This window comes from Trachemys scripta, chromosome 9 (genome assembly GCF_013100865.1).
Source record: "Trachemys scripta elegans isolate TJP31775 chromosome 9, CAS_Tse_1.0, whole genome shotgun sequence".
In the NCBI taxonomy this organism is placed as follows: Eukaryota; Metazoa; Chordata; order Testudines; family Emydidae; genus Trachemys; species Trachemys scripta.
Window position 1 is genome coordinate 83005459 of NC_048306.1, and position 18098 is coordinate 83023556.

An 18098-nucleotide genomic window follows, 5' to 3' on the forward strand; every position below is an offset into this window, starting at 1 on the left:
TTCCTGTAAAAGTAATATGTTTCACTATAATGTAAAACTATTTCAGAAGAGCTAGGTAGGACACATGACATTCACTTTGTCACCTGTTACTGTTACAGAATGACTTTTCCTTTTTGGCCAGCCAGATGAACAAAACAATGGGGAAGGAAAAATTGCAACACTATTTCCTTCCCATTCCAAGACAAAATAATCAAGATCTCTTTGGCCTTTGGATGATTCTTTCATTGCCTGTGGACCAATTCAGAATGAGGCATGCAATGAGATGCAAAAGCAAAATCATACCTAATGCAATTGAACCATTTGTTCTATTCTCTGCTTCAACTCTCATAGTTAAGTATGTTACAAAATCTTGCTTTTTAAAAAAGAAGATTTTACAAGGAGGTAGAACACAGGAAAGTTATTTTACATATTTGTGTCCAAGAAAGGAACATTGATAAGAGCGTAACAGACATCGGACACAGGATTCAGAAACTATAATGGCTTAATGTATCAAAAACACAGCAGAAGACCCTATGTAACACAGTTGCATCACCCAGGACAACTGGACAAGAGCCACAGTCTATAAGTACTGTGTCCTACAACATAAAAGCACCATAGTCTAGGAACAGCAAGTAGGCCATATATATTTAGAAAGCTTTAAACATATAATATAATAGGGCAATCAATTAAAAACAAGGATTTTTATTCTGACGTTACTAAAATAACTGAATAGTAAACCCATTTGTACAGCTTGGATTTATAGTCAAGGTAAAGCCTACAAAAATGCAATGCCCTATACAAACAGGCCAACAGTAATACCTGATCTTTAACACTACCAGTACACTGAAAAAGGTTGCTAATTTCAGAAATATATACTTATTTTGCTAGTAGAGCTGGAGTTATTTAATAAGCTTTTCTCAGCTATTTCACATGACATTAAATTGTAAAGAGAACCAAAGGGAACAGTCTAAAGCATACTGCAAATAGAGTAAAAGAAGGTGACACCTCAATGTGTTTTGAAAACATGAAGCGACAACTTTATTGGACATCTAATACTACTGATAAATTAGCATATGGAAACAATAGTTAGAATTCCCTAACAATACCTAGTAAGTGGAAAGACAAGAAACAACTGTCAGTTTGACAAAGAATTTGGGTTTCTCTTCTACATCTGAACTGGTGACAAATTATTACAACACACAGGATGAGATAAAGAACTAAAATTATAATTATCCATTTACAGGCTTTTATTGGAATATATGCACAGTAGCTGTGAATCAAATAAATATAAGTGATAGCTGATTAAAACTTAGAAAATATATACAGTGTTTAATAGTTTGTAACCGTTTTAATTCAAATTTCTTTATTGGCATGACAGGATACACAGGCATTGATAAAAGTTTCTCTTACAAATACGATCATTTGTTAAACTGATACTAGCACTAAATGCAGGTGTCGTCTGGTCGTACATCTCAAGCTATAGCTTTCAAACATGCCCATCACTATGGTATCTAGGTGCCAAATTCCTCCCTGATTTGCAGATGTACACCTTCTGAGATATTAGTATTACTCTGCTTTCCTGCACCTATATTACTTCTGTTGGAAAGCCAAGACTATACAAGTGATCTCTGGCAGAAGTAGTGCAGCAGAATTTGAGTTCAAGAAATTGGAGACCAGGCCCTCCTGTAGAGTCACTTTATGCCACACCACTGACAAATTACAGACCTAACGAAGGCATAATTAAGGGAAGGGGGCACCCTTATTTCATGCTGATCCTCAGCAACTATGGCTAATGGAATTTAAGCTAAATTATGGGACTGACCCAATTCAGAACACGAAAGCCATCTTTGTAGTCCCTTCCTTAACTGTGTGCTTCTAGGCTGCAGCACAGGACCTGGGATCGAAAGTTCAATCTCCAATTTGGGGAACATATTTAATTTATTGCATATTCTTACATATTAGTAAAAAGCAAACAGACATGTTAAAAGGAAAGAAATGTGCCTCAGATTGTTCCCTGATGCCTGCTCCAAATCCAGGATTCACAGTTTCCCCATCCCTGGCATCTGCCTCCTACAGACTTTTGCCTGCACTCTCTGTAGCTTACTCAGGACCAATGTCACTCTGAGGGTGTGCTATGATGGACAATCCCCTACTATCCTCTTGTAATTAGCCAGTTTTCCCCCTCTCAGCCTCAGATATCAGTATTTCATGGGCAAATTATTTATCTGTGTTCAAGATGTTGCTGTCTATCCAGAGATAAGGAAGGCAAATAAAAAAAATCACCATGAGTACTTGCACTGACAAATCTTACAGCAGGAACACTGGAGAGGCAACGGTGGCACCACTAGATCACACCTCACAGGCATGTTCAGACAGCATGATGCCAACACTGATGCCTGACAATTTAAGAGGGTCTTCCTCAAACAAAGGCCCCACAATCTTGCCCGTTTGATAAGAGCTCTAGCTGTCATTTAACAAGCTAAATATCAATCAAGATCCCATAGGCAGGTGACTATACCATTCTGGGGTCTTCTTGACAAGAGGTCAGGGAAATTTCCATCCTTACTCTAGACCAGCGGTTTCAAAACAACACAAAGTCTCCCCATGATCTCATTGGGACTGTTAATAGTTACAATCCCCCTCTACGTACATAATAATAAATTAGGTCCTACAAACTAACCAAAGCAATGCTACATTGCAGGAAGAATAGTATCTTTATCCAGAGTTGGATACTATCATGACAATTCCAACACTGGATTACTGTCACCAACTTGGAGCAAGACCCAATATGTAGTTTCAAGAAATACAGGGCTGTACACTGTAGGAGTATCCTCTACAAAGGAAGAATTATGAAGGGTCTAAATAGCTCATCCAATACCACCATTAGGAGAGAGGAACTTAAAGCTTTGTTTGGATCTAACCAGTTTCTTACTGAAAGACTCTCAGGTCTTGTCTACAGTCAGTCTGAAACAGTTTAATGCTATTGTGGACAGTGGATTCTGCGATAACAGCACAAATAGCTCAAACTTTTCTATTACCTATATTATTATTGCCCCTCAGTAAACCACTGACTTTCAAAATTTTCCACAAACCACCAATTCTGGAAACTGCCACAGTTACTTAGAGAGCAATGCAACTGTGCTAGCACAGAGTGGGACAAAACTGCAGGGGTTCAAAACATGAATCAACAGAGCTAGCATGGAGACACTGAACTATTTGTACTTAACCTGGTTCTAGACCACTGATTTAATCCTTTAGGGAATACACAACCTCAAAATTGTATTAGTGGAGCAAGATCCAATGTTTGGTTTCAAGGCTTACAGAGCTACATCCAGAGGAAGTGCCAGAAATAGAATAGGCTGGTATTTCATCTATACTCACAGTAAATGGAAAAGCAGCTCACCTCTCTGACTCAAAGAAAGCATAAAAGAAAAAGAAAAAAAAAAAAAACCGGCATATGACCCATGCTTCCAGTACAAAAGGCAGGATGACAAGACTAAGGAAGAAGCTTATGTACTGGTCTTACTCGGCTGTCCATTTCATTCCTGGCAGATGGACATACACAGTATTTTATATATAGTTTTGTTAACACTGCTATGGTGAAAAAAGATCGTGTGATAAAGCTGGCTTTTCTGTGAAGGCTGACTTCTTCGTGTAATTTTAAATATTGTCTGCACAGATCCAACTTAACATTTAATAAGCTTTTTCAAGATTCAGGAATTATCGATTTGTTATACTTTGTACAGTACTCTATTATATATGGCTAATACTGAGACAGTATGCACAAGTGAGAGCTAATATGCTATGACCTCTTTCAGTGGACTGATTTTGAGAAGAGAGATCAGAATGACATTGACAGCAGACTGACTGTGGGAAACAAGCAGGCATAAATAAAAAGTGTAAAGATGCATTTTAGACACTTTCTGAACAATAACAGTGTTATGTATTACTCCTTACAGTCACCAGAACTTCAGCTGAATATGTAAACTGCACGTTTTGAAGCAACATCATACATGCATGCTTGTGTATGAAGGACTTTATGAAAGTTTACAAAATACAAATAAAAACCTAGTGCCAACTAATTTTCTGTAGTACTGTACTTGAAGTTCATAGGTATATGCAGCACATGGTTGTGTAACATATGTACACATGTAAGCATGTGAATTAGATATTTTAAAGTTTTCTTTTATTGTCTATCTAAAACACAAAAATGCTATAAATAAGAAGCCTGTAACTTAAAACTTTCCAATTAAATACAGTCTAAAGTTACTGGGGATTAACAGCTGTACCAATGTGTGATTCTGAACAGAATCAAAGCACAAAAACTTTGGAAACTGAATCACAAATAATCTTTATTCTCTACTCTTTCCACCACTACATCCTGAATGCTACTTATTCTTTAGTGGTCTCTACACCTACCTATTAATCTGGCATTCACTGAAACAAATGCAAAAGGTAGTTGTGCAATCTGCACAAAACTTTTGGATGGTTTTTTTTTTTTTTTTTTTTTTTTTTTTGAGTGTTCTACTATGGGACAGAAGACAGACTGAAATTTTGTAATAAAGAAAGTAATGGATAAACAGCTAACTTTAGCAGGGGACTACAGTATTGGAATAATCAAATAATCATTTCTGATATGAAGAGATGTTTTTCTGCTAAAAACAAGGCAATATTAAATTTGCATTATGAACTAGGTCAAAAAAACATCATCAACAGTTGCTAAAGTTGACTAAATGCAGCCATTACCAACATTTCATGCTGTAATGAAAGAATGTGATATATAAACAGTTAATAAAGAAGAATGATAGTCACAAGCCTGAGCTATTGTATGAAAAATGATCATCCACAGTAGTTATTTTAAGTACTGAGCATATGGTCCAAGATTTGTTAGAGAGATGTCAGTCTCTAAAATTTAACAAGACTTAACAGCTTAACAATGTTTTCATTTTGCACAAGACTACTTTAATAGTAGATAAAAAAACTCCACCACACTAATGGCACACAGTCTACCTGAAATTAATAATTTTAAAACGATTTTTAAACTCTGTACAGTATTACACATATCACTAAGTCCCCCTGCCAATTTTTGTGGTTTTACAAATTTTCCTATTTTAAAATGTTTCTCTCTCAAAGAAGAAAAACAGTGTTAAATTACCTACAAAATGCTGAAAATAAACAAGCTAGGAGAAATATTTTCCTCTAAATGCTTTCAACAACAGAAATCTTACTGGTTACTTGAAACAAATATAGGTAAAAAGTTTTCCAACAAGAAGGTGATCTTTAAATTGATGTGTCTCTAAGATTTAATCAAGAATTAAAACTAGACAGGCTATCACATTCTATTTCTGTGTGTTATCCAAATTATAAAGGCCTATGATTTTGTGGGAAGGATTCAGGATTAACATATGTACAGTATAACTTTAGAGAATCAACATTAAGATGCAATGTTTAGGCATCAGAAATAGTAGTGATTTAAGAGAACTCTGAATTATACTTTTTCATACTAAATATACAGAAGAGAATGAAACGCATGTGGTTTGTTTGTTTTAACTAAAAACCTTCACAATAACACTTCTGGAATTATAATACAGCTTTTTTTTTTTTTTTTTTAGTATTTGCAGAGGAACCAGTGAACACCTCATTGGGGAAGGTACTTTCTACACAAAGACAGCAGAACCCCATTTTCTGAATCCTTTAATATTAAACTAATCATTTATTCCCTCAATGCTTTACACTCAATTATTTCATTATTTGACATCCCCAAACATTTCAGGTAAACAAAAAAGTAAAAAATTATATTGGCATACCTCACGGAGTTCAAAACCTAGCCATTATTGGATCCTACCTCCTACAGTCCTACCCATGCCTTTGTGTCATCTCAACATTAGATTATACTATGCTCTACCACGCGTTGAGCTCATTCAGAAAGTTAGAGCAGAGAACACATGCCCACTTAAGTGGTGTTTCATGCAGATAACATTATGGCACTGTTCTGGCATCTTAATTGGCTCCCAATAGTTTCTGTGTGGAGTTCATAAAGCATTCTCTATTAAAATCAGCTCCCTGAAGAAACCCTGAATTGCTTAGGACTGGCTTACTTGACTAATTGTCTCTGTCCCATATGATATTGATGCAGCAGCTCCCACAGCTTAAACAAGGATCACCAACGGCAGGACACTTTCCAATAAGGGTCTTCGTTGGCCTTCACTACCCAAACTGGGGAAAGCCATATCCTGAATTTGTTAGCCAAACTGTAAATCAGAACTGCTTTCACCACTATCTGGGAAGGGGGTGGATTGATGGGTTGATATCCAGATGGTACTTGACACAAATCATAACAGGGCCAAACCAACGTGAGGTTGTACAAGATATATTTTACTGTACTTTAACTGCTTCCATAGTGCTGTAGCTGCACCTGTGTTAGGGCAATGAGCAGTTTATAACTAATATTTTACATTTTAACTATGCATTACCCTGTAGCTACTACACAAATACATTAAATATGAAACAACTCGGCTGCTGTGCTGGCTGAAACCTTCCCTCGGGTATATCGCGTATTGACAAGGCGCAGTAAATTAAAGTACGTGAAGCCTGAAGCAAAGACCTAACACGCGAACTAGGAAGAGCTAAGAGACAGTGGAACTCCCTCCGTGTCAGCGGCTACCAGCTTCTTAAAGAGAGAAGGACGAGAAAGGTGTCGCCGCCCCCCCATATCCACACACCCTTCAGCACCCGCCCCGTTCCTCTCCCTGGTGTACAGCAAAGGGAGACACCCAGGGAAGGGAAATGCCGAAGGGCGTTAACTCCCCTGTCAGCGCAGACACTCCCCACTCCGGGCAGCCCCCCTCAGCCCCACAGCTGTCCGGGTGAGGAGGGGAAGCGAAGGGCTCAGCCCGTCCGCGCTCACCCCACCTCAGTAGCTTCCCTTCCCTCGTGAGGAGAAAGGGGAAGACACTCCCTCCCCTCCTCAGCTGGCAGTGCAGGCCGCAGCCCCCGAGCAGGCCCTCGGCTGATGCAGCAGCAGGGAGGCGGTGGTGCCGGGCGCGGGATTAGGAGAGACGCCAGAGCACAGCGGCCCAGTCCCGCCGCCATGCCCGGCCCCTCCCGCAGGGCGCTGTGGGAACTACCTCCAGGTCGCGGCCTTTGTTCTTGAAGTTCTTCAGCCGTTGGTTATCCAGTTTCTCGTTGTCGGCCATGGCGGGAGAGAAGGAGCGCGGCCTCCTCCCGGGCCTGCCGGGATCCCCTGCCCGGCGCCGCCGCCTCGCTCACTCACACTCCCTTCCCGTCTGCGCTGCGGCCTGCGCCACTAGGCCGCCGCTGCCACTGCCGCCTCCGCACTTCCTGGCTTCCTTCCGGCCGCTCGCTAGCTTCGGCTGCCTGGGCGGCGAAATGTGCCGGTAACCAGCAAAGGGACAGAGCCGAGGGGGGAGGGAAGAGGAGAGGGGAGGGGAGGGGAAAGGAGGAGGTAGCCTCGATCTAGCCGGCCGAGGCTACGCCCACCCCTACCGGCCGCGCCCTCTGATTGGCTGTGGAGGCACGGGCCGGCGGCGAATGGGAGAGAAGAACTCGGAGGGAGGGAGCTGAGTGGGGGGAGGGGAGGATAGGGGACTCAGGGAAGGAGGGAGCGGGGGAAGAGGAGCGGTTGTGAGGAGGAGGCGGGGACGGGACGGGACGGGACGGGACTGGGCGCTCGATGTGGGGAGCGAGGCGGAGACCCGTAGGGGGAAGGCACCGAGGGCGAAAAGGGAGAGAGAGCGAGTGCTTATTTCACAGCAGCCGGCGGGGGTTCCCCCCAAAGCCAGACAGCCATTTTGGGCCCCAGGTTTTTAGGGGGGGGGGGCGCGGGGTGCCCTCCTCCAGCTGCTGCTTCCGTTGTGGACACAGCTAAAAGTCAACAACATCATCATCATTCTTCCCGCCCCACTCGGCTGCTGTGCGCGTACCTTGGGAGCTGCGAAGGCTTCTCCCTCTGTCTCTAGCCTGTGGGGCAAGAGAGTGTGCGGCACCCGCAGCTGAGGGGGTGGAGGCACATAAGCGGTTAGTAGCTGCTGGGTTTTTATTATTATTAACTGTTGCAAAACTTTTCACGATGTTTTTAAAATAATCACAGAACAAAACTGTGTATTTTGTTTATTCTAGCCCTGCGTTCATGCAGAAACCAGCACTTGGGGAGGACAGGGTACTGGGGCTCTCAGCTTTCACTGTTTCTTATTTTTTCCCAACTCTGAGTCACTTCCTCTACCTCCATCCAACTCCCCTTTACCCTCCATCAAATTTGCACCTCCCGGTCCACCTCCTTCAGTCACAGTGGGATTAGTTTGAGACAGAAGTGAACAGTAGCTTCTTTGGAATCAGTGGATACCCTACGTAATGTTGGGTGACTAGAGCTAGGAAATAATGTTAAATCTCTTAGCAGGTTTTCAGTGTGTGCAACCTTTCTAATGTAGTGTGAAAAGCGAACTAAATCTTTGGCAAAAATGGAGCAGACCTGAATCCTTCAGTTTGGAACAGAAAGTGGCTTGAAAGTCTCTGAGGCTAAGTCTACATTACAGATCAGAAATGGGATTTTCATTTCCCATACACACATTTGCACATTTTCATGTGAGCTAGCATGCTAAAAGTAGCAGTGAAACCTTAGTGGAGTGGCACCTCAGACTAGTTGCCCTGAATACAAATGCACCTGAACCCCATAAATGATAAAGATATCCCATCTCCTAGAACTAGAAGGTCTTGAGTCTAGCCCCCTGCCTTCACTAGCAAGACCAATTTTGATTTTGCCCCAGATCCCTAAGTGGCCCCCTCAAAGATTAAACTCACAACCCTGGGTTTAGCAGGCCAATGCTCAAACCACTGAGCTATTCCTCCCCCCATGGTTACATGCTCAGAGTGGCTGGCCTGTGCTGCCACTGCCCCAGCTATGCAACTAGTTTTAGAGTGGTAGGGTAGCTCCAGTGAGAACTAGTGCAGGTATGTCTACTCAAAATGGGAATCAGACCCCAAGGTTGTAGTGCAGATATACAGAGTTATTCCCACCTATGGCCTCTCTTCCTCAGGATAGACAGACAGCAGGGAAGTAAATTGAGGGTAGATCACACTAGTTAATTCTATAGCACAGACATGTCTACACTGCAGGTGTAAAGTGTGATTGAGCATGGACATACCCATGCTAGCAGAGCTAACACTAGCAGTTTAGACATAGTGGCATAGTTTTCAGCACAGGCTAGCAACAAGAGTGTTGGGTATGTACGCTGGTTGCTAATTCATGCTGAAGCCTGTGCCGCTACTTCTACACTACTCTTGTTATCTGTGCTAGTTAGATTAAAGCTAACATGGGTATGCCTGTGCTCAGGTTCATCTTTCACCTGCAGTATAGACATGTCCATGCTACAGAATTAACTAGAGTGATCTATCAAGTTACTTCCCTTGTATCAGCCTATCACAAGCGAAGAGAGGCCACACTAGGGAATAAAAGTGGAGGGCTGGGGCCCTTGCTATAATATCCTCAGGGCTTAAATTCAGCCGGAGTTGTCAGGAGCAGAAGGTGAGCAGCAGTGGGCACAGAACTTCTGCATTAGTAAGGCCACATTCCTGAAGCTGCATGCGGAACTCTCTCCAGCCTTTAAACAGCAGGAAATGGGGAGGAGAGGGACCATACCAGTCCACAAGAAGGATGCTATTGTCCTCTGGAAGCTAGCTACCCAAGATCATCAGATCTGTGGCTAATCCATTCAGTATTGGCAAGTCAACTAGATTCTGTAGTGATGAATTTGTCAGACAATTATTACTTTGGTTCATCCGCAGGTGGCGAAGGTGGGCAGTGCCCCTAAAAAAAACTGCAAGCTTTCAGTAAATGGGCTTCCTGAACTGGGGTGGGATCATCAATGGCACATGTGTCCATTATCTGCCTCTCCACTTCCATGGTTCACATGAGTATATAAAGAGAAAAGTCTATTATTCATTCATTATGCAGGACATGGTGGACCATAGAGGGAGACTAATGGATACCTACGTTGGCTGCACTGGCATAGTGTGCAAAACCAGGTTATTCTGGAGATGTGGTCTATTTCAATATGGACAAGCAAGTAGTTTGTTCCCAAGAAATAATGATACCAAGAGAGCGTCTGTCCCCCTCCCCATTACTATTTTGGAAGACTCAGCCTATCCTCTGCTTCCTTAGAACATGAAGGCCTACCCCGATTTGCAAACACCTGGGAAAATAAGGTTTAACTAAACACTGAATAGGTGTAGGATAGTCATGGAATGTGCCTTCAGTTTACTGAAAGCAAGGTGGTATGTGCACAGAACTGTTTGGATAAAGTGTGTCTAATACAATTCAATTTTTAATAATATTCTCCATAAGAATAATAGAGATTGGTCATTAGCTGGTAAACCACCACCCCCTTAAAGTACAATATTCTCCATAACGATAATAGAAAATAGTGGCATGCATCTTTCCAGGCTGCAAGAATCATTCCTCCACTGTGTCCATGCTGGACTGTTCTGCCTCTTGGGTCTCATCTTCAAAATAGGTCCCGTTACCGCAGGCTAAGCTTGGACTGGCTACGTGCAAAAGCTGGCTCCTATTGCTTCAATTTGCTATTCTCTGACTCTGTACACTTCTTGTTGTCCATCCAACCCACAACCCTGCCTGGATCCCTAAAAACATCCAGTATGAAATCAGGGTCTGTATTTGGGGTCCTGCTAATTATGTGATCCATCTTGGCATAGTACGAGTACATTCTTGGGAAATTACTGTACTGGGATTTATGGTACTTGATCTTCTGGTAGAGCATCTTAATTCCTTTAATTTTTCTCCCAGTGCCGAGGTTCTATTCACTGGATTCCCTGTTCGGCCAGCCAGTTTGAAATATCATGGCATTTCAGTTTTTGCTCCCAAAATCATGGTCTCCACTAACATTGCACCACAGATCCACCAGTACCCTGGTGTTGTCTTCTAGCTAGCTGGTATTACATAGAAACAATGTTTTCTTGGGGGGCTGTTCTCAGAAAAACAGACCTCTGTGTCCGAGATGGAGGAGTACAATTACCGGTACTGGAAACCGCATGTCAATGTAAGAAATGAATGCTGAGTAGCCCTATAAGCAGAGGTAGGTGACTTCTGGTCAGGAAACAGGTAATATATAGATGGTAAGAAAAGTCCACAGGGTGTGGGGCCTGCAGATCCTGGGGGAAGGCAATGGAGGATTGGTGACCTGGATTATTGTGTCACAGTGCTAGCAAGCTTCCACACTACAGTTAGGTTGAGTAGGTCAAGTTAGCATGGGGTGGGCAAACTTTTTGGCCTGAGGGCCACATCTAGGTAAGAAAATTGTAAGGCGGGTCATGAATGTCTGGTGATGGAGGGAGACTCTATAGGGTAGCATGGGGGGGCTCTATAAGGGATGTTACTGAGGTGGGGGAAAGGGGGGCTCATGCGGTGTGGCGCGGAGGGTCTCTACAGGGGCGGTACCAGGGACTCCTAGGGGACCTGCTGGCAGTGACACCAAGGCACTGCCATGGGTGGAGGCACCCTAGCTGGGATGGGTGCGGCCCCTGGGCAATTTCGAGGCTCTCATAGCCATGTGAGATCAGGAGGGGATTGGGTGCACTGCTGCGTGTGTGTGTGAGCGGGGCTGCTGTGTAGGGGTGCAGTTCCAATCCCAGAAACAGCGTGGTGAAGTTGCGCCTGCACAGTTTGGCTCTGCATACCTGAAGATGGTGCTCATCAAGGGAATTGCGAGTCGGGCTGGGGAGCGCCAGGCGGGCAGAGCAGGGCAAGCCAAGCCATGCTCCCCAGCAGGAGCTCAAGTGCCAGATAAAAACATCTGACAGGCCAGAAGTGGCCAGCGGGCCATAGTTTGCCCACCCCTGAGTTAGAAGCTGTTGAGGGAAGTTCATTTGAAGTCTGCCCTATTCACCAAGTCAAGCCAGCCAACTCAAGTTACTAGTGCTAGCAGACTTAAGTGATGGTTTTGTATCAGGAGTCCAGGACAGATTTGAAATTTGATTCTCTGTTCACTAGGAAGATAATGTTGAGCACTGGTGGGCAACCTGCGGCCTGCAGGGACATGCTGGTCGCCGCTTCCTGCAGCTCCCATGGACTGGGAACGACAAACCGTGGCCACTGGGAGCTGTGGGCGGCTGTGCAAATGTAAACAAAATGTCTGGCAGCCCACCAGCGGATTACCCTGATGGGCCACAGGTTGCCCATCACTGATGTAGAGAGTACAGCACTGGGATGATGGGCTCATAAGAACCTGTGTTGTTAACTAGATAAGTGTTTGCATTTTGTATGGGTTGGAGCTTTTTCAAAGTAAGTGGTGTTTATGCCTACATAGAAATAGTTGTACTAAGCACGTTTAACAGTCACAAATGTGCAGATGACTATGGCCACATCATTGATCAATAAAATGGCCAGCGAGTGTCGTTGAATCACACTTAAAGGAGATGTTTTCCTTTCATGACTATTAACAGATTAGAGAGAAAATATTTGTATTTAGTTTCCGTTATTTACGTAGGCGTTTACTACAGGAATGGCCTAGAAAAAAAATAGGACAATGATTGTAAAACCACAAGAAAAGGGCAGATCTCGGAGCTTATTTTTTAAAAGAGATTAAATTTCAAACTGATGTTTTCCATTTTGAGTCAGAGAAACAAGAGATTCCACCAATGTTTTCAGTTTTAGCTCATTTTTGCAATGTTTCTGCTGAGAACAATCATAAGCTGAACAATTTGAATGTGGCTGCATCATTGGAATAGGAAAAGGTCAATGGGTAAAAGTGCCTTTTCTTTCTTTGCTAGTGTGGAAAGTTCCTCCCTTGTTTTTGCTGAAGCTTCTGCTGCTGAGTTTCTTGTACGATTCCCGCTGTTCATACACAGGTTAAGTCTCTGAAAGAAGTCTCCCTCAGTTTGTTTTAATTTTCAGACAGATTTTAAAGCCTTCTATTGTGATTAAGGATTGTGTTGCATGTTTCAATGGTGCACTTAAAATTCCTCACACTCTTCCCCTCTTTCAAGTTGTCCTAACTTAAAATGTCGTAATCACACATATTGACATGATGAAGGAGAGAAGATTACACTGGCAACTATATTCAGGGACTTAGATACTTAGTTGTGCAGTTATTGCCCACTGTGTACCAGGAGGGTAGAACACAGAAAAAGTTATCTAAACATATCAAAAGTGTGACTAAAAGCCATGGTAGCAAAAGACTGAAGACTTCAATCATACTGCCTTGATAATGTAGTTAGTATATTTAAAGTTCCAATGTTTCAGAGTTATTGTGCACTGAAAGGGCCAACATCTGAAAATTTTAGAGAGTGAAAAAGAAAATTTTTGAAAGACGCTTTACAATCTTAATAATAATATCTATCTGTACAAATACTACAAAACATGGAAGAGTCACCAATATAACACCAATGCATTCGCCTCATAACTTAAAGGGAAGGCACTTAAAAGCACATTATTATAAGTAGTTCTGTATGAGTGGTTCCCAGTCACTCCCCTTGTGCACCTGGGAGATCTGGGAAGCAGTGTGTTGAATATATCTTGGAGTTGTGCAGCTCCAAAAAGCCTTCAATATGGGCCAGTGTCTTAAAGGCACAATTGAGCCCCTTGACTGGCAGAATGCAATTATCTTTATTGAAATTTATTTATTGAAATTGAAAATACTGGGGTTTAGCTCACATTTTACAGATAACATCCTGAGATTTTAAATGATCACAAATGGTCAGGCCCTTGATTGATGGGGGTGGAAGGGGAAAAGCAAAATGATATGGTCTAAGACCCAATGGGAGCCTGAGGAAAGAATACCTTGCTCCCTCCTGCTGCTGTACTGCCCTTTTCATTTCTCATCCAAACACATTAGAGATGAACCCCACTCTTCCAATTTTCACCACCACAATTCAGCTCTGACCTAAGATTAAATAACCTGTGGGTGTGAGAAGAAGGGTAGGGGGAAAAAAGAAGCCAATATCTGGACTAGCCCCAATGTAGATGCATTAGCCCCACATCTACCCCTCAACCAGTACCAACAACCTACAATAGCCCTACAGAAAGTTTTCCCACTGCACTGCCCTGCAGCATCCAAAACCCTCCCACTGTTGCTTCCTATGACCTTAATCCCACATTATTTTGCAACAAACGGTGAGATAGGGAGGACTGTGCAATAATTTTTCCATCATTTTGTGACTTGCAATTTGAAAATTGAGAACCACAGATCTAGTGTTCCCTGGAGGATTCCCATTCAAATCCAGACCTGTCCTGAACTTTCAAAGCTTCTAAAATTGTCGGATCTAGCATAACATTCTTATGGGTGTATTTTTCCCCCATTAATCACATTCTTAGCTCCCACTAAATTGTGTGTTCATAGAAAGGAACTTGTCCTTCAGTAGTCTTTGATGTGTCTTTCTGGTCTGTTATCATTTGAGAATAATTCACAGAGGACAAAGTCATGCTTATTGTCACTCCACTGACTTCAATTGAGACATCAGAAATGAAGCAGGTCTATAATGTTTAACTGCAGTCTAATTTATCTAGCTCGCAGAGATACCATGGTAATTGTATTTATTTCTTCATGAGGGCACCATGGAGAGTATTTGCAATAGTGTTAAAGAGTAGCACAAGTTGCCATTCCACGTATGATAACCACAACTAAAGCAAGGAACTTAAAAGTTCACTATCAGTGATTTCTTCAAGCGGTTTCTCACTCTTCCTCACCATTGGCTTCAATTTAGCCTCAGATCAGCATTGCTGATCGCCAAACACTTAGAAGAAATTATGGATTTGAAGGATTGACAGCAGACTCCCTTTTAAATTGTTGGTTCCCTGGCATTATACCATCTTCCAAAAAGGTCCAGAGACTCAGGTACTTTTAGTTTCTCCAAAAAGGGTGTAGTTGGATGAAAGTATTTACAGCATAACAAAATATGTACATTACACAAGTTTAATAGGTATGATATATTCTGAGATGATATATGTGATGTGTACAAAACTATGGCTTTAATATATTTGCACTTCTCTCAGTGGAGTTCTAAATGCAAAGGCCCAGAACTAGAGCCTAGTCTATATTCCATCCATTGTTGCATTGCTCAAACAGCAAAAAGGGGACTGTGAGCTGGTTTAAACAGTCTTCAGGTGGCATAAGGTCATTGTACATGGCTCTACACTATTCACTTATGAAGTGGCCTGCTGGTCCTTGATGTAAGTTAAAGCACTCTCACGGTTACTCAAACTTATGCCCTGCTTCCCATGCCCCTCCCCCCCCCATGGGTCCTGGGAATCATCAGATAGTTGTAGAGTAGTGCAATACAGTTCACTGTACTCTGGCCACACCCCAACACCTCCCCACTTCCATCCGTCCCTGAGGGCTCGGAGTGGGGCCAATGTAGAGCTCTTCCACCAGCACGTACACTGCCTCAGAGGGCCTGCTCCTGCACAGGAGATATTCTCAGGAAACAGTTTCTGCCTACTTCAAGGCACCTTTACACTGCAAGAATGGTGTAGAGGGACCTTAGTGTATCTGAGAATCAGGCCCCAATATTTTTTAAATGTTAGATTATGTACAAATACTTTCTTTAGCTGATAAATTCCCATTATAAAAATGTGTACTTTTTATTTCCAGGCAATATATTAAGTTTGCAAATGGGTTCTTATTCATCATTTTATAGATTTTGCACTGTAACTTGAGTAAGCAGTAACTTAATGGTTGATTAGCAAGATGTTGATGTCTTAAAAACCTCCTTCATATAAGCCCATAGAGTGATCTAACTCCCTCTAACTTTTAGCAGGTGCTCATGTTTATGGAATTTTTTCCAAACGTACATTGATGTAAAATGATTTACTGAAAATGGATTTTCAGATCCAGTAAACCTAGCCCTCATTTTATAAAAAAAAAAAAAAAATACTACATTTAAACTGAAAAGATAAAAATTATCTTAAAAAACACTCATTAATCCTGGGGTTTATATGCCATACCAGTCTTGAAATGGAATACCTAGAATTAAAAAAAGTGGATTGTGGGCAGGATATTTTATGATTTTTCATCTGGTATATTGTAATATACCAGATGAAAGATATAGCTATATAGGTAGATAGACATACACAGATATTTTAATTTTATACCGAGTATCCGAACCTTGGAACCCAACTAGTCTTGTTGACACTGGCCATATCAAATATCTAAAGTTGGTATCAAAAACCAATAAATATATCAAATTGAGTTATGTATAGTATAACAAGGTACAATATTTAAAAGATTCCCATGATCATTTTCTAAGAAGAAAATATATTTACTAGGACAGCTCCACAACAAGCTATAAGCTCTATTAAAAAGAACTATGGCCCCACTGTAATACCCAAAAAATTCAGTGTGCAACCGTATCTTTCCCCACTCTTTCCCCCCCCCCCCATACTCCTCCCCTCTCGCTCTGCCATGGCAAGCAGGTGAGTTTGGAAACATCAATGATATATTTCTATGAAGTGTTAGTGAAGTGTGGGTGGAGGTTTGCTGTTAGATGGAAGGATGGGGGAGTCTGCAACATGCTCACGTCAGGACTGATGAGCCAGTGGAGATATGATTCCCAAGGCAAGTCAGCACAGAACTCTCAACACTCTCAAAATTCTATACCATACAGAAATAGATCATGAGGAGCACAAAAAAAAAGTTGGCATCAGTGGAGTTAATCTGGATTCACATGTACGCAACTAAGATCACAATTTGTATGGTTAAACCTAGGGAAAACAAAAGCAAAAAAGCCACCTTAATATCTATCCACAGAATACCAGGGTGTCCCTTTTTATCACACCTGCCCTCCAATGTTCATGTGTTGGAACTGTCATGGTTCTGCTGTATCATTGAGCTACTACAGCCTCCAGGATTTCACCATTAAGGGTGGGGTTTGCTTTAAGCCAAGCCTCTTTATCCTCTTCTGCAGTTTTATTTTCCCCTGTACCATTTGAACCAGATTCTCACTTTTGCTTATTTAAAAATGAAAGTGTTCCCACAAAGCAGGTGCTCATCTTTCCTGGGCTATTTGCTGTTGATGTTGCCTCACTGGTCAATGCTAAGCCACTGGCTTAGATTTTGTCTGCTAGTTGTCAGCTTGTTTGCAAATAAAAGGCTGTGCACACTCATCATCTGCTCCCGCCACAGCAACAAAGTCTCCATGTGAGCTCCTACAAGAGCGCCCCATCCATCCTTACTGAGGTCTGTATACTTGAAGGAAGCAACAGATGGATGGCCTGCATCTTCAATGCATATTCCCATTTGAGCTAGACATGCATTTTAATGTTTTTGCATCTTAGAGAAGTTTTCTGCTCTTAAACCCAAACCTTCTGATCCCCCAAATTTAATTTTTTAAAAATAATTTTAATCTTCTAGAACAAAAATTGACATTTAAACGGATTTAAAATTTGAATTCCATATTCTTACATAAAGTTACCAGACCAAATTAAACTTTGATGTAATATAGCTGTGGATGATGGGGTTACAATGGGGATGATTTGACCCTTGGTCTCTAATGTTAATTAAAATAGTTTCAAAGTAAATTACCTTTGTCAAGTGTCTTTCATCACATGCCTGTCTTCTTTCCCCTAACTGCCCCAAGCACAGATGTCTCTGATGCTCCATGGTGGGTAACAGGTAGGAGTCTGGGGTGGATTCTGATAAATAACCTTTATTTAAAAGAGAGCATAGCCCAAGTAAACTGTAGTAGCAGCTACTGCTGATTATGAATAGAACTAATATTAAGGGTTCCTTCCTGAGGTGCAGCTCACAGACCTAATGCAATATTACCAATCTCAAGAAATCAAAAATCAAATGAGATTGGGGCCAAAAATCATGAGTTTTTTTTTAAAATAAAAATAATGTTTTTAGTCTGTCTTTTGATTTTAACTCTCCTCTACTTCTCTGCCAGAGTATTTGGGAGAATTTCAGGTTGAAAAAAGAAAAAAACCCAAAACAACCTTTAATGCACACAAAAATGCATGCCTTTCTGTGGCTGCTCAGATGGAGACTCCACTCTACCATCTCCTCACCCCTACGATAGGGGAACTGCCATCCCTATGCTCTTACTGTGTTGACCCTTTCCCCTCCTAGTTTATTTCCTTTGATAACAGAAGG

The 18098-nt window shown here is 41.9% G+C and overlaps 1 protein-coding gene across 3 annotated transcripts in view; it reads right to left on the reverse strand.

The window, feature by feature from the left end:
* Positions 1-7421, reverse strand: part of KPNA4 (karyopherin subunit alpha 4) — a 56159-nt gene extending 48738 nt beyond the window's left edge. For 2 of the 3 annotated variants that reach the window (XM_034782573.1, XM_034782572.1), the window contains exon 1: positions 7107-7421. In XM_034782573.1, coding sequence (XP_034638464.1) covers positions 7107-7175 — 69 coding nt within the window. In that variant the 5' untranslated portion in view covers positions 7176-7421. Of the gene's footprint in view, positions 1-6077; positions 6338-7106 lie in introns of those variants that run through there. The other variant, XM_034782574.1, reaches the window with a different exon arrangement.
* Positions 7422-18098: the final 10677 nt, after the last annotated feature.